The following is a 17173-nucleotide window of genomic DNA, read 5'->3' as shown; positions in this document are numbered from 1 at the left end:
GTTATCGATTTACCATTGAAAAATATCGAAATCAAACTTAAAAATACCAAACCATACCAAATTAATTTGGTGTGGTAATGGTATAGTGTTTTTAAAAAATCAAAAACCAAAATTACCGTACCGAACTTTCCAATACCGTACCGTACCATGTCCACCCCTGACATAAATATACTGAGACGACATCATGGAGGACTGCTTTAGTCCTTCTCTCTCTCTCTCTCTCTCTCTCTCTCTCTCTCTCTCTATATATATATATATATATATATATATATTCACCAGTTTGAAGCCGGGCCCAATTCCAGATATAAAAAGTAATATTTTAATTAAGGAAATATAATTTATGTTGGTCATAATTAAACTTCAAATAAGTATATTTTCAATATATAAAAGCAAAACTTTCATTTCACTCCTTTAATATCTTAACTTTCATTTTGATGCAATTATTTACTTCAAATTAATGCGGAGCCATAATTTGAAATATATGAGTTTCGAATTCTAATTTTTTAAGTTATTTAGTTCTAAATTAATAATTTGTACATATTTAATGAACTTTTAAGACAAATACAGAATTTGGACCAAAGTGCTACCGAATCCGATCAAATCGGTAGCTGACACTCTAATTCTACCCTACTTCAAACTCATTTTGTGTTTAAAAGATTAATTTTAGTTAATCAAACAAGAGATTTTAAAGATAACCCGATCTTAACTGATAATATTTTCTTTATTTTAACATTACATGGCATCATATAATAATTTTTAAAACTATCTGAAAATCATTTTTGTACTAATCTTGGTAAACACATATGAGCTCATTAAAGTATAAATATAAAGTAAAAGAAATGTTTACATGTAAAAATCTATAATAAGCAACAAATGAAATCGAAGAAAACAAAGAGCAACAAGAAGCAAGAATATCTAGCGAAGAAATGACTATTTTTTAGGTTAATAGATAAGATCAATAGAAGAAAGTAACAGGGAAAATAAAGTGCAGCGATGGGGTTATTCCTCTCTTAACCAAGGGTTTTGGGGTTGAGCCTAGGTATGAAAAAATTCTTGGTAGGGAGCGCTCTCCTAATAGGGCCCTATGCTACACGAATCTGGATTAGGCAAGCTCCTTAGTCAGGATAATATGATAGAAAACGGGTAAATAAGGCAGAATGTTCGACAACTTTTAAAAAGTAGACCATAAGAACAAAAAATAAATTTGACTTTAAAAAATAAGGTTAGGACCTAAAAGTAATTAATTGAAAAGTTTAATATTTTTTGGAAAAGTTTTGTGAGGACTACAAAAGTCCTTATATATATATATATGTGACCCTCTATATATATAGTCAATATATATATATATATATATATATATATATATATATATATATATATGATGAGTTCCAATTTTTTTTAGCCTTGCGCGTGAATGTCAATCGTTTTCTACGTGGAAAACTCAACCAATTAAAACACCCACCCATTTTAATTATACACATCAGCTATTAAGTTTTGGTTTTGGTATTTTAGTTTTCAGTTTGGTTTCCAGTTTTGATTTCTTATTTTTCAGTTTTTAATTTTTCAGTTTTAGTTTCCAGTTTTTATTGTCCAGTTTTGGGTTTTTATTTTCCATTTTTGGTTTCTTATTTTTCAGTTTTAGTTTTTAGTTTTTATTTTCAGTTTTAGTTTCCAATTTTGATTTCTTATTTTCCAGTTTTGTTATTTGATTGGTTCAAGTGGTGGTTCTTCACTTGTATAATACAGTAGCATACTTCTTCTTATTTGATGTGTATAATTAAAATGGGTGGGGGCGTTTTAATTGGTTGGATTTTCCACGTAGGATGCGATTGACATTCACACGTAAGGCTAAAAAAATGAGACTCACCATATATATGCTATGTAAGTCGAATTGTGTTTGATACACACACGAGGCAAGTTCGGAGTTCATATATATATATATATATATATATATATATATATATATACACACACACACACACTATATATATATATATGTACTGCAATGGTATCACAGAGAAAGGGTTTTGGGCGAGGGGGTACTTGGGTAAATATTTTGGTCAGTTGGGTAAGAAGCGAAACTAGTTTAGGAGGGGCTATAGGCGGGTAAATATTTTACATTTTAGGGGTATTTTGTGTTGTTTTCCCTTTTCACCCCGAAATTGAAGGTTAGACCATCGTTTGGGCCCCCAGTTTCTCCGAGCCCATCCCTCCTATAAATTCATTTTTTTGCATGGATTGTCCTTCATCGGCGTTGGTCTTTAATTTTCCCCCCTCAAATTGTTGGTCTTTGATTTTTGGCCTTCGCTTAAAAAAGTGGCCGAAAATATCTCGAGGTTCTGGGTTCGAATCCCTGCTCAGTAAAAAAAAAAAAATCGTAAGGCAAGGCTTCGCGAAAATTCTGCCTTATAAGGCAAGATTTAGCTTTGCCTTAAATTTTGCAAGGCAATTTTTTTTTCTTTTTTAATCTGCTGGGATTCTATAGAAGTTAGGCTTTAAGGCATAACTTTTGCCCGAATAGGCCTAATTTGCTACGAAATTCTACCGTGCGAATTTTTTTTTTATACTCTACTGGCGTTCGAACCCAGAATCTCAGAGATATTTTCGGCCACTTAAAGTACCGAAGGATAAAAATTAAAGACCTCCCCCGAATAAGGGCATTTGTGTGAATGACCCCTATAAATTCACAGCTCCATCCGGTTTATGCTCCCTCCGTTCCATTCTTTGATTTTAATTTAATATTAATTCTTGTTTACCATTTCTCTTCGCGTTAATAAAGTAAAGTAAAAGTGAAAAAAGAAGAAGTTATTTAAATATTTAACTCTTAAGTGCTGCCCCCCACCCCACCCCCCCCTAATGACCTTAAAAATGGGTGGTTTTATACCCTAATTTGCTCACGAACAAACCTTCTAGATCAAAACTCAGAACTTGTTAAATTTGAAGTTTTACCATGAAAAAGTGAGTTCACAAGTTCAAAATGATCCACTTCCAACGCAATCCTTGTAACCCAACCCCCCACCCGAAGCCCAAGAATAGAACTAGAACTCGGAATATTTTATTAGTCATCAAAGTGACACTTGAAGGTCCTTTGTGCACTGTCAATGACAATGGAATCAAGGTAATCATTATCGAAAACAACAACTCTGGATAGAGCAAATCCCAAATTAGTATAATCAAATGGAGTAACGGTTCGTTTGGCTCAGATACAAGTTCTAACCCTTGGGCCTTCGTTCATTTTGTTTAAGAAAGATGCTGACACATATACCATTTTTTCATAGATTTTTTCTTACCGGGATGAAAATACAAATTTATAGATAGCAGATTAAGATGTTATTAGGTAAGGAAAGTCAGCCCTTTCATTCCTTCATGAGAATGTGATCCCCAATAGCTCGCAGATGAGGAATCGTTCCGCTACGACCTTTAAGGAAGCTAGTCAGTCTTGTTTTGTCAAAAAATCCCTCCTCACTCTATGCATAAACTACTACCAATACTTATTTAACACAATATTAAATTAAACGCCATAATTTCATTATACTCATATATAAATCTTAAATTGGTAACACTTAAATTATCTCATTTTAGTTATCCAACAAAGTACTACGTAATTCGAAAAAAGGCTAAAACGTAGAAGCATACAAAAAGACACTTCTCAGGGCACTTTTAGAATTACTGGAGTCTTAGAGGACTTAACTGCAAAACCCAACCGTTAGTTGCAGTTACAGGCGCGCCAAAACCGTGCCCACTACACTATATATACACTGAAATTACCAAAACGCTCAAAAAATTCAAAATTCCACAATGAAACCGCTCATTCTCATAATCTTCACTCTGTTCTTTATTCTTCAATACGTTTCCTCAGTACAAATCCTCTCTAAATCAAAGCTTCAAAAATGCGAGAAGGTTTCGGATTCGAAGAGCCTAAATTGCACCAACAAAATCATCATCGACTTGGCTGTTCCCAGTGAATCGGTAATAATCTCTTCTAGAAACTTCTGATTTATCAGTAGATTGTTGTAGATGAACTCATTGCGTGTAAATTTGAGTTTGATGTTGGAGTACAATGGAAAATTACGCTCTATGACTATTTTTGAAAATATTTACGCTACGTAGCCTATACTTTGAGTTTGTTACCCGGTTTAGCCTATATTTGTTGTAAACACCTTTTATACACTTGTATACAAGGTTGATACATTATGTATAACATAGTTTGAGTTTGTTACCTGATTTAGCCCATATTTGTGTATAAAAACCCTTTATACACTATTATACACTTGTATACAAGGTTGAAACATTATGTATAACATATTTTGAGTTTGTTACCCAATTTAGCCCATATTTCTGTATAAACACCTTTTATACACTTTTATTCAAGGTTGATACATTATGTATAATGTTATAATGTTGTATAATATTGTATATTGGGCTACGTGGCGTAATAATTTTCAAAAGCTGTATATTTTTGAAAATTTCACTTCTTCTTTTTCTGGTGGCGGTAGAGTGGAAATGAGGCTTCACTGGTGGCAGAGATAGTTGAAGTGGAAGAGAATTCAAGCAGTAACATGAGAACACTTCGAGTTCCTCCGGTGATTACAATTAACAAATCCGCTGCGTATGCTTTATATGAATTGACATATATACGAGTACGTCTTCAAAAATTCTATGTTTGAATGGATACCGAATTATATTAGTTTGACCTTTGCACTTTTTTGGTGATTGTGGAAGAAAATATTGAAGCATTGTTGTAAAGTTAAGCTTGACTGAGAAAACTTTTCATCAATTGTTAAAATTTGAACTTTTAAATGAATTAAATTCTCAAAGGCTGAAAATTTTGCATTTACATGTTGTTAATTTTGTCAAATATTTTGCAATATTTCAAAATGGAAAAATGCCATTTAAATTGGAACAAACAGATTATATTTGTTTTCTTTTATTTACCTTATTTTGTCTTCTTTCCTTTCTTATGTATAATGTTTGTGGAAGAATATTTTTGCTATTTCAAGAAGTGAGTGAACTTTGTTTCATTCAGTAATGCTGCTGAATTGTATCTTAGAAATATTTAGTTCTTCTGAGAACTTACTGGAATTTTTGGAATAATTTGTTTTGTTTATACTAGGTTATTTTTTTGAAGGCGGATGCCCTTAGATTACATCTTTACGCAAACTTGGTTGTAGTGTCTATATTACAATCTATTGTGTAGATTTTGTTTAGCAATGTCTATTTCCAAGCAATCCTTCCATCTCTGTGATCCATGTAATTCCTCCAAATTCATGTCACATGTTTTCTGGTGGCACGAGTTCCCGAGGAAGCTTCTCTATTGCTGCGTGTATTATCATGTGCACTTCCATTTCTCTTATGGCGAATAAGCAGCTGGTTTGATTTGCTTAGAATGGTGGAACTGTGGAACAATGCTTATAGATGAACATTGGAGTCAAGTTCTATAAGGCTTATTAAGGCTTCGTCTTAAAGATTATAGTCTTGTCAATCTGTTTAGGCCACTAGATAGTACAAAGGTGGAAAAGCAAAGCAAAGCAAAACATGTCTGTCCTTGTTTGAATTACTTGAATGGTAATTGGTACTGCTTTCTCCTAGTTCAATTGACCTTTCTCATGCAGGATGTTGCTTATAAACCGCAAGAATTCTATGTAAATACACGCAAGTGTGAGCCAGATGCTGGGGCAGATGTTGTGCAGATATGTGAGAGGTAATTCATTTTGATAGTGTTCTTCTCCAAATTGGACTTACTTTAGGCGATTTTGCTTTGTGTCAGCTGAGTAACTTTTTGATCTGTTTCCATAGGCTGAGGGATGAGAATGGACACATTATTGAGAACACTCAGGTAATGTTTGAGATTTTTAATTGTTTTTTCATCCTAGCAAAATGTAGAATAATTTTTGCTGGTCGTCGATGACAAGTTCATCAATTTATCATATTGATGACAAGTTTATCTGATATCTAGGCTGGACAAGATATGTACGTTTCCTTAATGACTGCTATAACTATAGGTCTAACAAAATTTGTCGCCAATCATGATACCTAAGAGCTGTCTTTTATAGTCTTCCATTTAGAACTATATTTAGAAGTCTTTTTTAAGGGGTGACTGAGGATTTGTCTAGTTAATGGAAAGGATCTTATCTACTTATAACCAGCAGATTGTCTTCACTTCAAGTATTTTCTCACATTGAAGACTTTCCTTTACTGATTTCTCCTAGTACAGGATATAATCCTTCTTCTATTTTTTCTTCTCAGCCTACCTGTTGTCCTTGTGGGGATCAGCGACGGGTTCCTTCGTCATGTGGAAACTTTTGTGAGTTCACCTCCAGTTCTCATAGAATATTTTTTTCTTCGTTACAGATTTGCAAGAACTTGCTTTCTAGCTCATATAGTTTCTTGATTTAGTTGACAAGTTGACGAAAGGGAAGAAAAACACTGCTCACTGTCTTCGGTTTCCAGGTGACTGGTAAGGCCTTTATAATTGTGTATTGTTTGTGTCAATGAGATCTCTATGGAAATTCCTGTTTTATGATTTGAAATACATTACTTTTGAAGGTCATGTAGTTTTTTGTATAATAATTAGTTAATGCTGCAACAGTTCTCTCTACATTTAGGTTCCATGTATATGGCATTGGGCAGCACTCAGTTGGATTTAGCATCCGAATTGATGTTAAGAAACAATCTCAGAATTCGGTATTTGCTCTGGAAATCCTTTCCAGTAACTATTGTATTTATATTCCTTGGTGCATACTTGGTGCCTATTTCAGATATAATTTCTCAGTATGCAAAATATGATTAGTAAACACCCTAACTTTGTTTGGTATTGAGGCATAGTTTATCAATTGATGTATGTTAACTATTAGACCAGGAAGCCAGCAGCATGAACTGGATAAAGACCATTGTCGCAAAATAGTGTTCCTTTGATAGTCTTCAGCACTGCGTTTATCCCCTTTTCTCATCTTCATGTACAACTGGTTATTGGTCATCTGTCTTTCTGGGCATTAGCTCCAAAAGATCAGCTAGAGACATGGCATTTTCCTCAAATTCACCTTTCACCATTTCATCTCCATGTTAATATCTACTAATTCATACTCCCCTCATCTCATTTGTGTGACACTATTTAGTTTTTGGGATGGAGAGTTGTTTTATTCCAGCATCTTACAAAATCATGATTCCAATAGTATAATATGAACGAGAATATGCTGTCAAGCCAACTCCTTTTGTTAATGTTCATGATGACTGATTATGAGTGCAAGGATTAATATAGCAGAACCTATGAATCAACAGTGCATATTTTTATTTTTTATTTTTTATGGAATGACGATATTCCATTCACTTTTTCATCTGAAGGGTATAAGTGTCACAGTTTCATTGTGAATATTTGGTGGCAGGAAGTGATTGTCGGTCCGGACAATAGAACTGCTATATCCAGTGATAATTTTCTGCGGGTGAATCTGGTTGGAGACTACGTTGGATACACTGATATACCGTCTTTTGATGACCTCTACCTTGTCATACCTAGACAGGTAGCTCTTGTCACTCATTTGGCCACATATCTTTCGTTTGATCATGCAAGCATTTCTGTATACTCACTTCCATTAGTTTCTTGTTTCGATGGAATTCTTTGTTTGTCATTCTTGGGTAGTCTTGTCATTTGTGATACTAAGAGGTTTTATATCCCTTTTGCTGAAGGGTGGCCCAGGTCAACCACCGAATCTGGGGAGCAATTTTTCCATGTGGATGCTACTTGAGAGAGTGAGGTTTACACTAGACGGTGTTGAGTGTAACAAAATTGGTGTAGGTTACGATGCTTTCAATGCACAGCCAGATTTTTGCTCAGCACCATTGTGGAGTTGCCTGCACAACCAGCTATGGAATTTTTGGGATGTCAGTAAATATTAAACACCTAATACTTAAACTATGCTCTTTTTCTGTTATAAGAGCTTGAGTGCCGCATATTTTCACAACACTTGGTCCATCTTTGATTCCTTTTAAATAATTTCTGTTCCATATTTTTTACCACTACAACTTTTGCACTACAATGATGGTCTTTTCTAATTCTCATATATCTGTTTAAACTGCATGAAGAGACATCTTGGTTTCAGATTTCTGTAATGGCTTGTCATCTGTTCATATATCTGCGGGGGCTTGTGCTGCCCATGTTTTCCTTTTTTCTTTTGTTGCTACTGAATGAAGACATTTTGTCCATACATCTCTACAATTCCATTGTCTTGTACAAAATTTTCTTTCTTTATGACAAATACCAATTGAGAATCAGCACGTAAAGGTAAAGCGTGTCAAGCGTTTATGTGGCTGTTTCTTCAATAATTTATACTAAAAAGTAGATACAAATAACACTGTGAAACCTGTGGTTTGAGTTTGACTGTGGTTGTTGTTCAAATCTTCAAAGCAATTTTACAATGTTTCAGACTTGAACTGTGAGTGTTTTATTTCACAGGCTGACCAGAATAGAATCAGTAGAAATCAGGTGCCGCTATATTGTGTGCAAGGAAGGTTTGAAAGAATCAACCAGCATCCAGTTACGTTTCAGGTTTAGAGTTTGTGTCTGCACAGATATCTTTTTCTTTTGCTTGTAATTTACAAGTATCTGCAGAATGCAGGAAGCCATGCATTCTCTATTGGAATTACAGAAGTCTTGAACACAAATCTATTGATAGAACTGAATGCAGATGACATAGAGTATGTGTATCAAAGGTCAGTCACGTTATTTGGTATTAGTGCTTTGTCCTTGTGGTTCTCCTTTGCATAGTTTTTTGTCCATGTTCTCCTTTATCTGAAGAATTCTTTATAGTCCGTCCACATAATTTGGGCCTTTCATGCAGGAGTCCTGGGAAAATTCTCAGTATTACAATCCCTACTTTTGAGGCTCTAACTCAATTTGGAACAGCAACAATTACGACAAAAAATATAGGTGAAGTGGAAGCATCCTACAGCCTCACGGTAGACAATTACTTTATGTTCCTTATGTTTAGACAGTTAAAATATGTGCTTTTTCTCTTCTCAGTTTAATGTTCTGCTATGCTATTTAAAAGGAAGAGCTTTCATATTCATTTCCCAGAATTAAATGACCAAAAGGAGTGGGCTTAGTTGGTGAGGATTGAATCTTGAAAGATCGTTGTTATTCCCTATGGTGGATAACCTGTATTTCCAAAGTACTTTGAGGCCTGCAGCAAGCTTTGGCCCTGGACGAGTCCTACTCTCACTGAACTTTTCTATAGACCACCCTCTCCCCCCAATCCACAAAAGAGAGAAGGAAAAAGAATATGAAAAGAAGTCCCAGAATAAGTCATGCTACATCATTGTAGCATCATCTTGGTTTATCTTAGCTTTGAATATCAACTTGATAATATCCAATTCTCCATTGTGCTACCGCCAGTTCTAATCTAAACAAATTTCACCAGTTTGTTAAATATCTCAGAGGTCCTTGATGCACACTTCTTTTTCATTGTGAAATTTCGCAAGCCTGCAGACTTAACTCTAATTTTAGCTGGTCAATTTGCAGTTTTTGTAGAGGCATTAATATACTTCATTCATCTGCTTGAATAATTTGTGAAACTTACATAATTGACATTTTCATCATACAGTTCGATTGCTCAGCCGGTGTCAGCCAAATGGAGGTTATCATTACTTAATTTCTGATATATGATATGAAGTCATGATAATTTTAGAAGAAGAAATAACTTTAGTAAACCTTATGGTGCTGCAGGAACAGTTTTATATAATGAAGCCAAATGAAGTCATTACTCGAGCATTCAAGTTGTACCCAGCAAGTGATCAAGCTGCAAAATATGTCTGTTCAGGTAAAGATATTATGAGGAAGGCATGAAAATTTAGTAGATGATTCCAAAGATGCCAGATTTTCTATGTTTACTCTTTGTTGCAGCCATACTGAAGGACTCAGATTTTAATGAAGTTGATCGGGCAGAGTGTCAATTTACAACCAAAGCTACTGTTCTTGATAATGGATCACAGGTGAGCTGTAGTTTATGTTGGAAAATCTTGGTATACACTGCGTGTGCATTTTGTTTTCTAGCAATATAAAAAAGAAAAAAATAACAATGTTATAATGGGCTACATGATGGGGAGGTTGTATTGAAATGTGTGACCATCCATCTAAAAGCTTAAGCGGTTAGAGAGAGCATACTTTTATTTATTTAATTATTTCTTTCAGTACACCCCTAGCATGCGGCCTGGGTTTTTTTCATGGGCCAAGCAAGTAGAATTTTTATTTTTTTGATAATGAGTAGGGGTGAGACTCGAACCTAAGACGTCATCTCATCGAAAAGCTTACACTATTAGAGAGAGCATACTTTTATTTGTTTAATTGTCTTTCAACAGAGTCCCTACTTCCCAAGGTAGGGGTAAGGTCTGCGTACACTCTACCCTCCCCAGACCACACTATGTGGGATTTCACTGGGTATGTTGTTGTTGTTGTCTTTCAACAGAGTGGAGTAGAGAGACCAAGAGAGTTACTCTATTCCTGCATAGTTTACAAATTTAGACCTATGATAGTTGAAGTTAGTAGTCTGATATGGGGGGCAGTCAGAGTTTATGCCTTCAAGAGAGAATGTATTGTGTTTTCAAAGTATTTGCTATAGACACAGTTTGGAGTTGAGCCAGCGATGGTGTTAAACTCTTAGCACCTTCTATGACTACTTTGTTGAGGGTCCAGAATGCTACAGATAAGAGAGTGGCATATGTGCTTCTTTTCAATAGGACTACCAGATTACAAATATGTGTGGGTCGTGAAGCATTTGTTTAGCACCATGTCATACTTCGTTACATTTGTAATGATCTTTGCATTGTTCTGTAATCGATATAGGTGTCAATCTGGAAAGAGTTTTGGTTTCCGCTGTCATCAGTTGAAATGAAGTGTGCTTAAGTTCGCAAAAGGGTAGAGAGAATCGATTAGAAAAGATTTATTTCTTTTTTCTCTTTTTGCCTGATTGAATTAAATAACTGCACTTTTAAGAACTGCTACTACCCCATCAGTTTTACCTCCCAGATCTCCGACGAGGTTCAGTTCACTTCCCAGTAAGAATAGTTTTGTTGAGTTTCAGTTAGTGCTTTTGAAAATATGCATTCCTTTTCTCCTCCTACCAATCCCTTTTGCCATTAAATTATCCTAAGACTGATCTCTCTAGTATCTAGGTTTCCCAGCCATTCCTCAGAGAACATTGTTGGTAGGGCTGTCAGATAAACATGTAATGTCTTGCACTCACTATTATTTGTATCACTGATCACATGTCGTCTTCTTAATGCAGATTCCGTTTCAACCTCCTAAGACAAGCATCAATGGTTTCTTTGAGAGCATTGAGGATCTTTGGAAAAGAATTTGGGAGAATTTGACAGATTTTCTAACTGGGAAAAGCTGCAGGTACTTAAATCTTTTGATGTCAAATGATCGCCGATGTAAAGCATATTATAGATTAGACTCTTGGAAGACTTTTATGTCAGTCACGGTGTTTTCAATCGAGTTTCACTAAAGTTACATGCTCCTAATTGAGTTTTACTGAGGTTATATAATCACTTGAATGCTCTGCTCTAGGCAGGACTTCGAGATATCTTTGGTGATATGCCCTCAAAGTTAAGTTTCTGGCTGTCTTACATGTTAAACTATGGGGAAGCTAAGGATTTATCACATCCACTTAAGGTTTTTGAATAATGTTTGAGGATTCCTATAGAATAACTTCAAATTTTCATGTTAATTGTGTGAATAGCTTTTCTTTTGACAAATAATTTCCTGATTAGCTTTCGTCAACAAATATTGTGAACTAAAGGGTTGTTGGTCTTTTACAAATATTAAGTAAAAAGACAGGTGAGAGTGTATATATTTAAGTTTAGGAGACCAACAGCATCTTTTTTTCCCCAAACTGAGAGCTACTTGGGTTCAGTATCAGTTCTTTCTACATTATGATGTGGCATGTGCTTCAGATATTGCCTCCGCTTTCTGGACTAAAAGTGATATAATTTTAGATTTATTCCTGAGCAATGTGTCTCTCATAGGCATAGCTGGACCAATTGAAGTTTTATTTGAGAAATTGATGCATCTCTTTTCTAGATTTCCAATTCTCTCTGGCAAATTGGTCCTATTCTGATTAAGGAATTGGCTGTTTCCATCATGTTGAGTGCTTGAATATATAATATATCATCAAGATATTTTCTATCAGCCTAAGGACATTATTTGTCTTCTGTAAAAGAATGCTGACAACCCTAATCTCATACTGAGTGAAGGAGGAAATACAAACTGCACGAATTTTTATTTAATTTGTTATTTATATTTATTTGCTGATGTCTGATGTGGATGTTATATTTTGCTGAATGTAAGAGTGATTCCTGTCTATTTCCTGAGAGATATTAGTTGTGTCTAAGATAGTCTTTGATCGGATTCTGCAACTCTTGGGCAGAATGAAGTGCTATGGATTCTTCGACTTCAGCTGCCATATACGGTACATCTGCATCAGTTGGGTAGTGATGTTTTGTCTGTTCTTGGCAATTCTTCCAACAGGTTTCATGCTTACATAACGTTTGTAGTGATCTTTTAGAAGTTGAAAGCAGAAACATATTTGATGATATGATACTATTGTGACTTGCAGTGATTGTACTACTCTGGCTTCTTCACCAGAAAGGTCTTTTTGATCCTCTGTATGACTGGTGGGAGGATCATTTTTCAATTACCGAAGATAGACATATGAGTCATTGGAAGCACAGTTACGATGCTGACCCGTTAGGAATTCATCATAAGAGAAGTCATAAGAATGAGCCAAGGCATCATAAGCATCATGCACATAGAAGGCACACAAGGTTTCACAATGACCCAAGGCGCGAGAATCTTTTGGGAGAAACTGATTATCATTACTACCTTCATCATGTGCACAAGGATAAGCATAAACATGGAAAAATCAAGAGCTCAGGCATTGCAAAGCCACTTCATCCAAGGAAGGGGGACGACAACCACATGAGCCATCACAGACGAATAAACGAGAGAAAAACTTTGGGAGGACTTATCATAAACAAGAAGCGAGGTGCTGAAAATCAAGAGGAATATCTAAGGCACAAACATTCTATCTTAAATGACACACATCATAAGAGGCAAAGCAAGTGGAAAGAATGACTAAAGCTGGGTGACAGCAATTGTCAGAGCCTTGCAGCTATCTCATGTACAGAAGCTGTTAAATTTGTGTTTTCTTCTTTATAATGTGCTTTTGACCTCTCTTAACTTACAAACTAAATATTCTAGGGATATTTTGCGGGGCAGAACAGGGTTTTGAAATATGGGGGAGCAGGAAATAGTGATATTTGCAAATTAAATTGCTCTCTGATTCTAGTAGGACTTCTTCATTCAAAACTGTACCATGTATTGAATTTATACACACTTTTGCTCTTTTCTTCTTCAATCACAACTACACTTTGTGTTGAGATCGTAAAAAAGAAAAGAAAAGAAAAAATATATGTATAGGCATCGATATCAGTAAATTTTTTGCAAAATTTTCAGACTAATGATTTGCTGAGTTCTTTCTTTCTTTGTCCCAGCCCTCTATCAGCGACATAATATTTTGCTGCTTTGAGGATATGCTGGTGAGTTTGGATTCCTGGTATCGTCTTTAACCACTTTTACTGACTATCCCATCTATTGCGTGTTGGCTATTGTATCTTCTCATCTTTCTCTGAGATTTTAACGTGGTAACCGTTGGGAAACTGTAAACCAGGAGTCCGCACTGTGTCTCCTCCTTCAATTGTTTGCCACCTGACAGTTTTCACCATTTATAATTGATTAGCTCCCTGCTTCTTCTTTTTTTCCTCAAAGATATTAATGCGAGTTATGTTCTTACCTGTATTTGGTCACAAGAGAGTGGAGAAAGACAGCCATCTGCACCTTAGTGAAATCTGTGCCAACACAAAATCTCATACCACCTCCAAAAGCCATGAAATTTCGAGATGCACCATTTATTTCTACTCCCTGTTTTCCATGAATATTTCATTGTAGAGTTGAGAAAATCACTCTATGATAACATGCAACCAATTTTATTTTTTCTAACCTTCAGTATCATGCAAATACTGTAATAATATACAAATTATGAAAGGCTCACCTCCCATCTCCATGGATTGAAGTCAAGGGGATCTTGATATTTGTCAGGGTTTAAGTGTACAGCTGGAGGACAAACCATAACCGCCCAACCAGCTGGAATGGTATGCCCTGCAATCAAATAAGTATTATATTAAGGTATGTTCCTATGAGTAAATCTGGAGCTTTATTCACAAGAAGATGGTGGCAAAGAATTTAAATCATGTACCTTTGAAGTTGATATCTCTTAGTGCTTTCCGGAAAATAGCAGGAACAATATTTGCCAGTCTGACTGTTTCATTAATAACCTACAAATCCAGTATTCATGTTAATGAAGAATGTTCTTAGTGATGGTTACTAAGAACTTTGAAAATGGAAAATCAATTTTAACTGAAATACCTGAAATGTAAATTTCATTGATTTATATTCTTTCCATGTAAGTCCAGAAGCTGGGTTTTCCCTTGCTCTAATTATTGCCTCATGTTCCTTCTGAAAGGCATTATATACACGTTAATTCTGGCATGTAAAATATAAGGTTAATTAGTTGAAGAAGAATAGTCACACTTACTGTTAATTCTTTTAAAGCCAAAGGATGGTCGTGCAGAAGTTTAACGGCTAAAGTTATAGCTAGAGAGGTGGTCTCGAAGCTGGCAAAGAGCAGTACAAACATCAAATCCAGAGCTATTGCCTCTGTGAGGATTGTGTCCTTCCTTTGAAGTTCTTCTACGACATAATCAAAGAAATCACTTTGTTCCTTCCTAGGCTTTGCTCTTCTTTCCTGTAGCAGTGTCTTTAGCATCTTCATTGCCTTCTTTCTTCCCTGGTGATCACCTCCAGAGTCAGTTAATCACTTCAACAAGTATATGGGCACACCATTCTGACGTGAATTTTGCAGACTGAATACTTGTACCAGATGGCTAAGTCTAAATATTTAGTGTTAATACCTGTAAGCACTTGTGATAGGCAGTTCCGGGAATGTCAATAGGAAAGGAAATCAATCCCTGTATAAAAGCTACAAAACTTTCTCGCAGATTCTCTGATGAGTTCTCAGAATCATAGCTGATTAGCTTTTTTGCAGTTAGATCAAATATCATCTGCAGAAACACCAAGAGAGAAGCTGATTGAAATTGAGAACGTTTTAATATAAAGGCAAGATTTGAAGGGGGAGCCTTGGTGCAACTGTAAAAGTTGTTGCCATGTGATAGGTCACGAGTTCAAGCCGGGGAATTGCCCATTGCAGAAATGCAAGGCAAAGCTGCGGACATAAGACCCAATGCGGTTTGGTCCTTCCCCGGATCTCGCGCGTCGCAGGAACTTAGTTCACCAGGCTGCCCTTTTTACTGAAGGAGAAATTTTGGATAACTTACAGTGGCAGTTGCTTCCTTCATCTCTACGCTTGTCTGACCTGACCACCTCTTCAATTTAGTTTGTGCTGCCTCTTCAACCTCAGGCATCATCTTTTTCAGACTTTCAGGACCAAAAAGGTTTAATACCATGTTCTTCAAGTACTTGTACATGAAACCATGCAAGGAACCTACATTTTGCCTTCCAAATATCTCAGTAAATGTATCTGGATACCAGCTCTGAAACAACTGTCCCTCTTGCTGAAAGATGAAGTAATTAAGGTCTGGGTCTGTAGATACTATAACAGGACGTCCCACCACACTCGTTTTAAAAATCGGTCCATACCTGAAAATAATTGCCAAAGTTTTGTTTATTAGAATGATAAAATGAAGTCTGGTAATGTCAATTTGTAGTATTACTACTATATATAGAACCAAAAAGAGTGGATTGCAGCAAACACCTTTGCATCCTCTCCTTCACAAAGGGAGCAATATCTGATGTTTTATTTGGGGCAAAGAACTGAATCGTCTCGCCAAGTAACGGCCAGCCCATTGAACCTGGTGGGAGTTTTCCATTGCATCTGGGATTCCTCCAGTTGTAAACCCAATGTATAATGACTATAACAAGAAAAGCTCCAATGCACATACCAACTGATATCATCTTAGTAGATATGTATTATCTGCCTCTGTATCTCTATAGATTTACGAATTGAAGTAGCAGATTTTCCGAAAGAACTTCCCAAAAAAGGAAGTGGAAATGTAGTTGAGGGCAGGTATACAAGAGAGACTGAGAATAAATGGAAAAAGATTGTTCAAAGAGAAGGAAATGTATTGGTTTTATTATCTATAAGAAGTGGGAGAGTAATGGTAGGAGATGTTGTGAGAAAAGGACTTGTAGAATGAGAAGAAACTGCTGTCATGTACTCCATATCCACGAGGAGGAGTTCTTAAATAGGCAGGCTAGAATTACAACTAATTAGAATAATAATTTTATAGTTGGTTGCTCAAAAAAAGCTGTACAGGTAGTTGGAGATAAGAATAGTATAGCCAGAATTATTTTGCGTTGAGAACACCCTCATTCTTTTGTCAACGGCCATACTTAAAAAATTGTAAAAGAAAAAGCCTAGCATAACGATGAAGCTTACACGATCCTTCCTCTCTTTTTTTCTCTCTCTGTGTAGATTATTATCTTTGAAAGGTTCTTAAAACACAAAACTGAGGGAGCACTTGCCAGAAATGTTGCATATCTTTAGGAGCTTTATTAGGAGATATAAAATCCTTTTCACTGATTTAATAAGGTGAAAATTGGATTTTAAGACATTTATTGCTTGCATTTGGGAGTTTGAATCAATCATCAATATGGATTGCAACAACTACAAAATCTAATGGTTGCATCAGCTTCATTCAAAAATCTAATGGTTGCATCAGCTTCATTCAAAAATCTTCTCAATATCTAAGTTAAATACTGTCTTTCAAACAAACTTAATGTAAAAGAATCAAATATTCAATTTAGTTTTTTCAAGATTTAGATCTCATCTTAGATCTTATTCTTTAGCTGTAGTTGGTTATAACATACACCATGTCAAATTCTGAATCTTAATTACATAAGCAGTGATTCTAATTGGAGCCTTCTAGATATTGAGGCAACTACTGTATCAGGTTCTCTACTAAGTTATCTCATCTGACAAATGGCAAAATGAGCTATTCTTTTGCCTTATAGTAAACTCTTTTTTCGTTTTCAACACATAGAGCA

The 17173-nt window shown here is 35.5% G+C and overlaps 2 protein-coding genes across 2 annotated transcripts; one reads left to right on the top strand and one right to left on the bottom strand.

Moving 5' to 3' along the window:
* Nucleotides 1-3787: 3787 nt before the first annotated feature.
* Nucleotides 3788-13488, top strand: LOC132030472 (protein HAPLESS 2). Its single transcript, XM_059420120.1, has 18 exons — nucleotides 3788-3969; nucleotides 4497-4640; nucleotides 5613-5701; nucleotides 5797-5836; nucleotides 6247-6304; nucleotides 6397-6457; nucleotides 6606-6684; nucleotides 7383-7517; nucleotides 7684-7878; nucleotides 8450-8530; nucleotides 8606-8706; nucleotides 8835-8952; nucleotides 9597-9629; nucleotides 9719-9812; nucleotides 9896-9984; nucleotides 11277-11389; nucleotides 12420-12520; nucleotides 12609-13488. The coding sequence occupies exons 1-18, from the start codon at nucleotides 3799-3801 to the stop codon at nucleotides 13124-13126; spliced, it is 2220 nt and encodes a 739-aa protein (XP_059276103.1). The 5' UTR covers nucleotides 3788-3798; the 3' UTR covers nucleotides 13127-13488.
* LOC132030473 (cytochrome P450 87A3) lies at nucleotides 13177-16496 on the bottom strand. Its single transcript, XM_059420121.1, has 9 exons — nucleotides 15882-16496; nucleotides 15445-15766; nucleotides 15022-15171; nucleotides 14646-14897; nucleotides 14477-14566; nucleotides 14307-14385; nucleotides 14103-14209; nucleotides 13845-13972; nucleotides 13177-13759 (listed from the first exon to the last, which is right to left on the bottom strand). Exons 1-9 carry the CDS (start codon nucleotides 16079-16081, stop codon nucleotides 13657-13659), a joined length of 1431 nt encoding a protein of 476 aa, XP_059276104.1. The 5' UTR covers nucleotides 16082-16496; the 3' UTR covers nucleotides 13177-13656.
* Nucleotides 16497-17173: the final 677 nt, after the last annotated feature.

The sequence above is a fragment of the Lycium ferocissimum genome, chromosome 9 (genome assembly GCF_029784015.1).
Source record: "Lycium ferocissimum isolate CSIRO_LF1 chromosome 9, AGI_CSIRO_Lferr_CH_V1, whole genome shotgun sequence".
Taxonomy (NCBI): Eukaryota; Viridiplantae; Streptophyta; class Magnoliopsida; order Solanales; family Solanaceae; genus Lycium; species Lycium ferocissimum.
Note: the sequence above shows the minus strand (reverse complement) of the source record. Positions and strands in the feature narration are given on the sequence as shown.

Bases quoted from the DNA above. Each gene is read 5' to 3' on its own strand.
- LOC132030472 (XM_059420120.1), top strand. From the start codon at position 3,799: ATGAAACCGCTCATTCTCATAATCTTCACTCTGTTCTTTATTCTTCAA. The intron at 9,813-9,895 runs GTAAAGATATTA...TCTTTGTTGCAG, and splicing joins TGCAAAATATGTCTGTTCAG to CCATACTGAAGGACTCAGAT. The intron at 12,521-12,608 runs GTTTCATGCTTA...TGTGACTTGCAG, and splicing joins CTTGGCAATTCTTCCAACAG to TGATTGTACTACTCTGGCTT.
- LOC132030473 (XM_059420121.1), bottom strand. From the start codon at position 16,081: ATGATATCAGTTGGTATGTGCATTGGAGCTTTTCTTGTTATAGTCATT. The intron at 14,898-15,021 runs GTATTAACACTA...GGTGATCACCAG, and splicing joins CCTATCACAAGTGCTTACAG to GGAAGAAAGAAGGCAATGAA. The intron at 14,567-14,645 runs GTAAGTGTGACT...AATGCCTTTCAG, and splicing joins TGGCTTTAAAAGAATTAACA to AAGGAACATGAGGCAATAAT.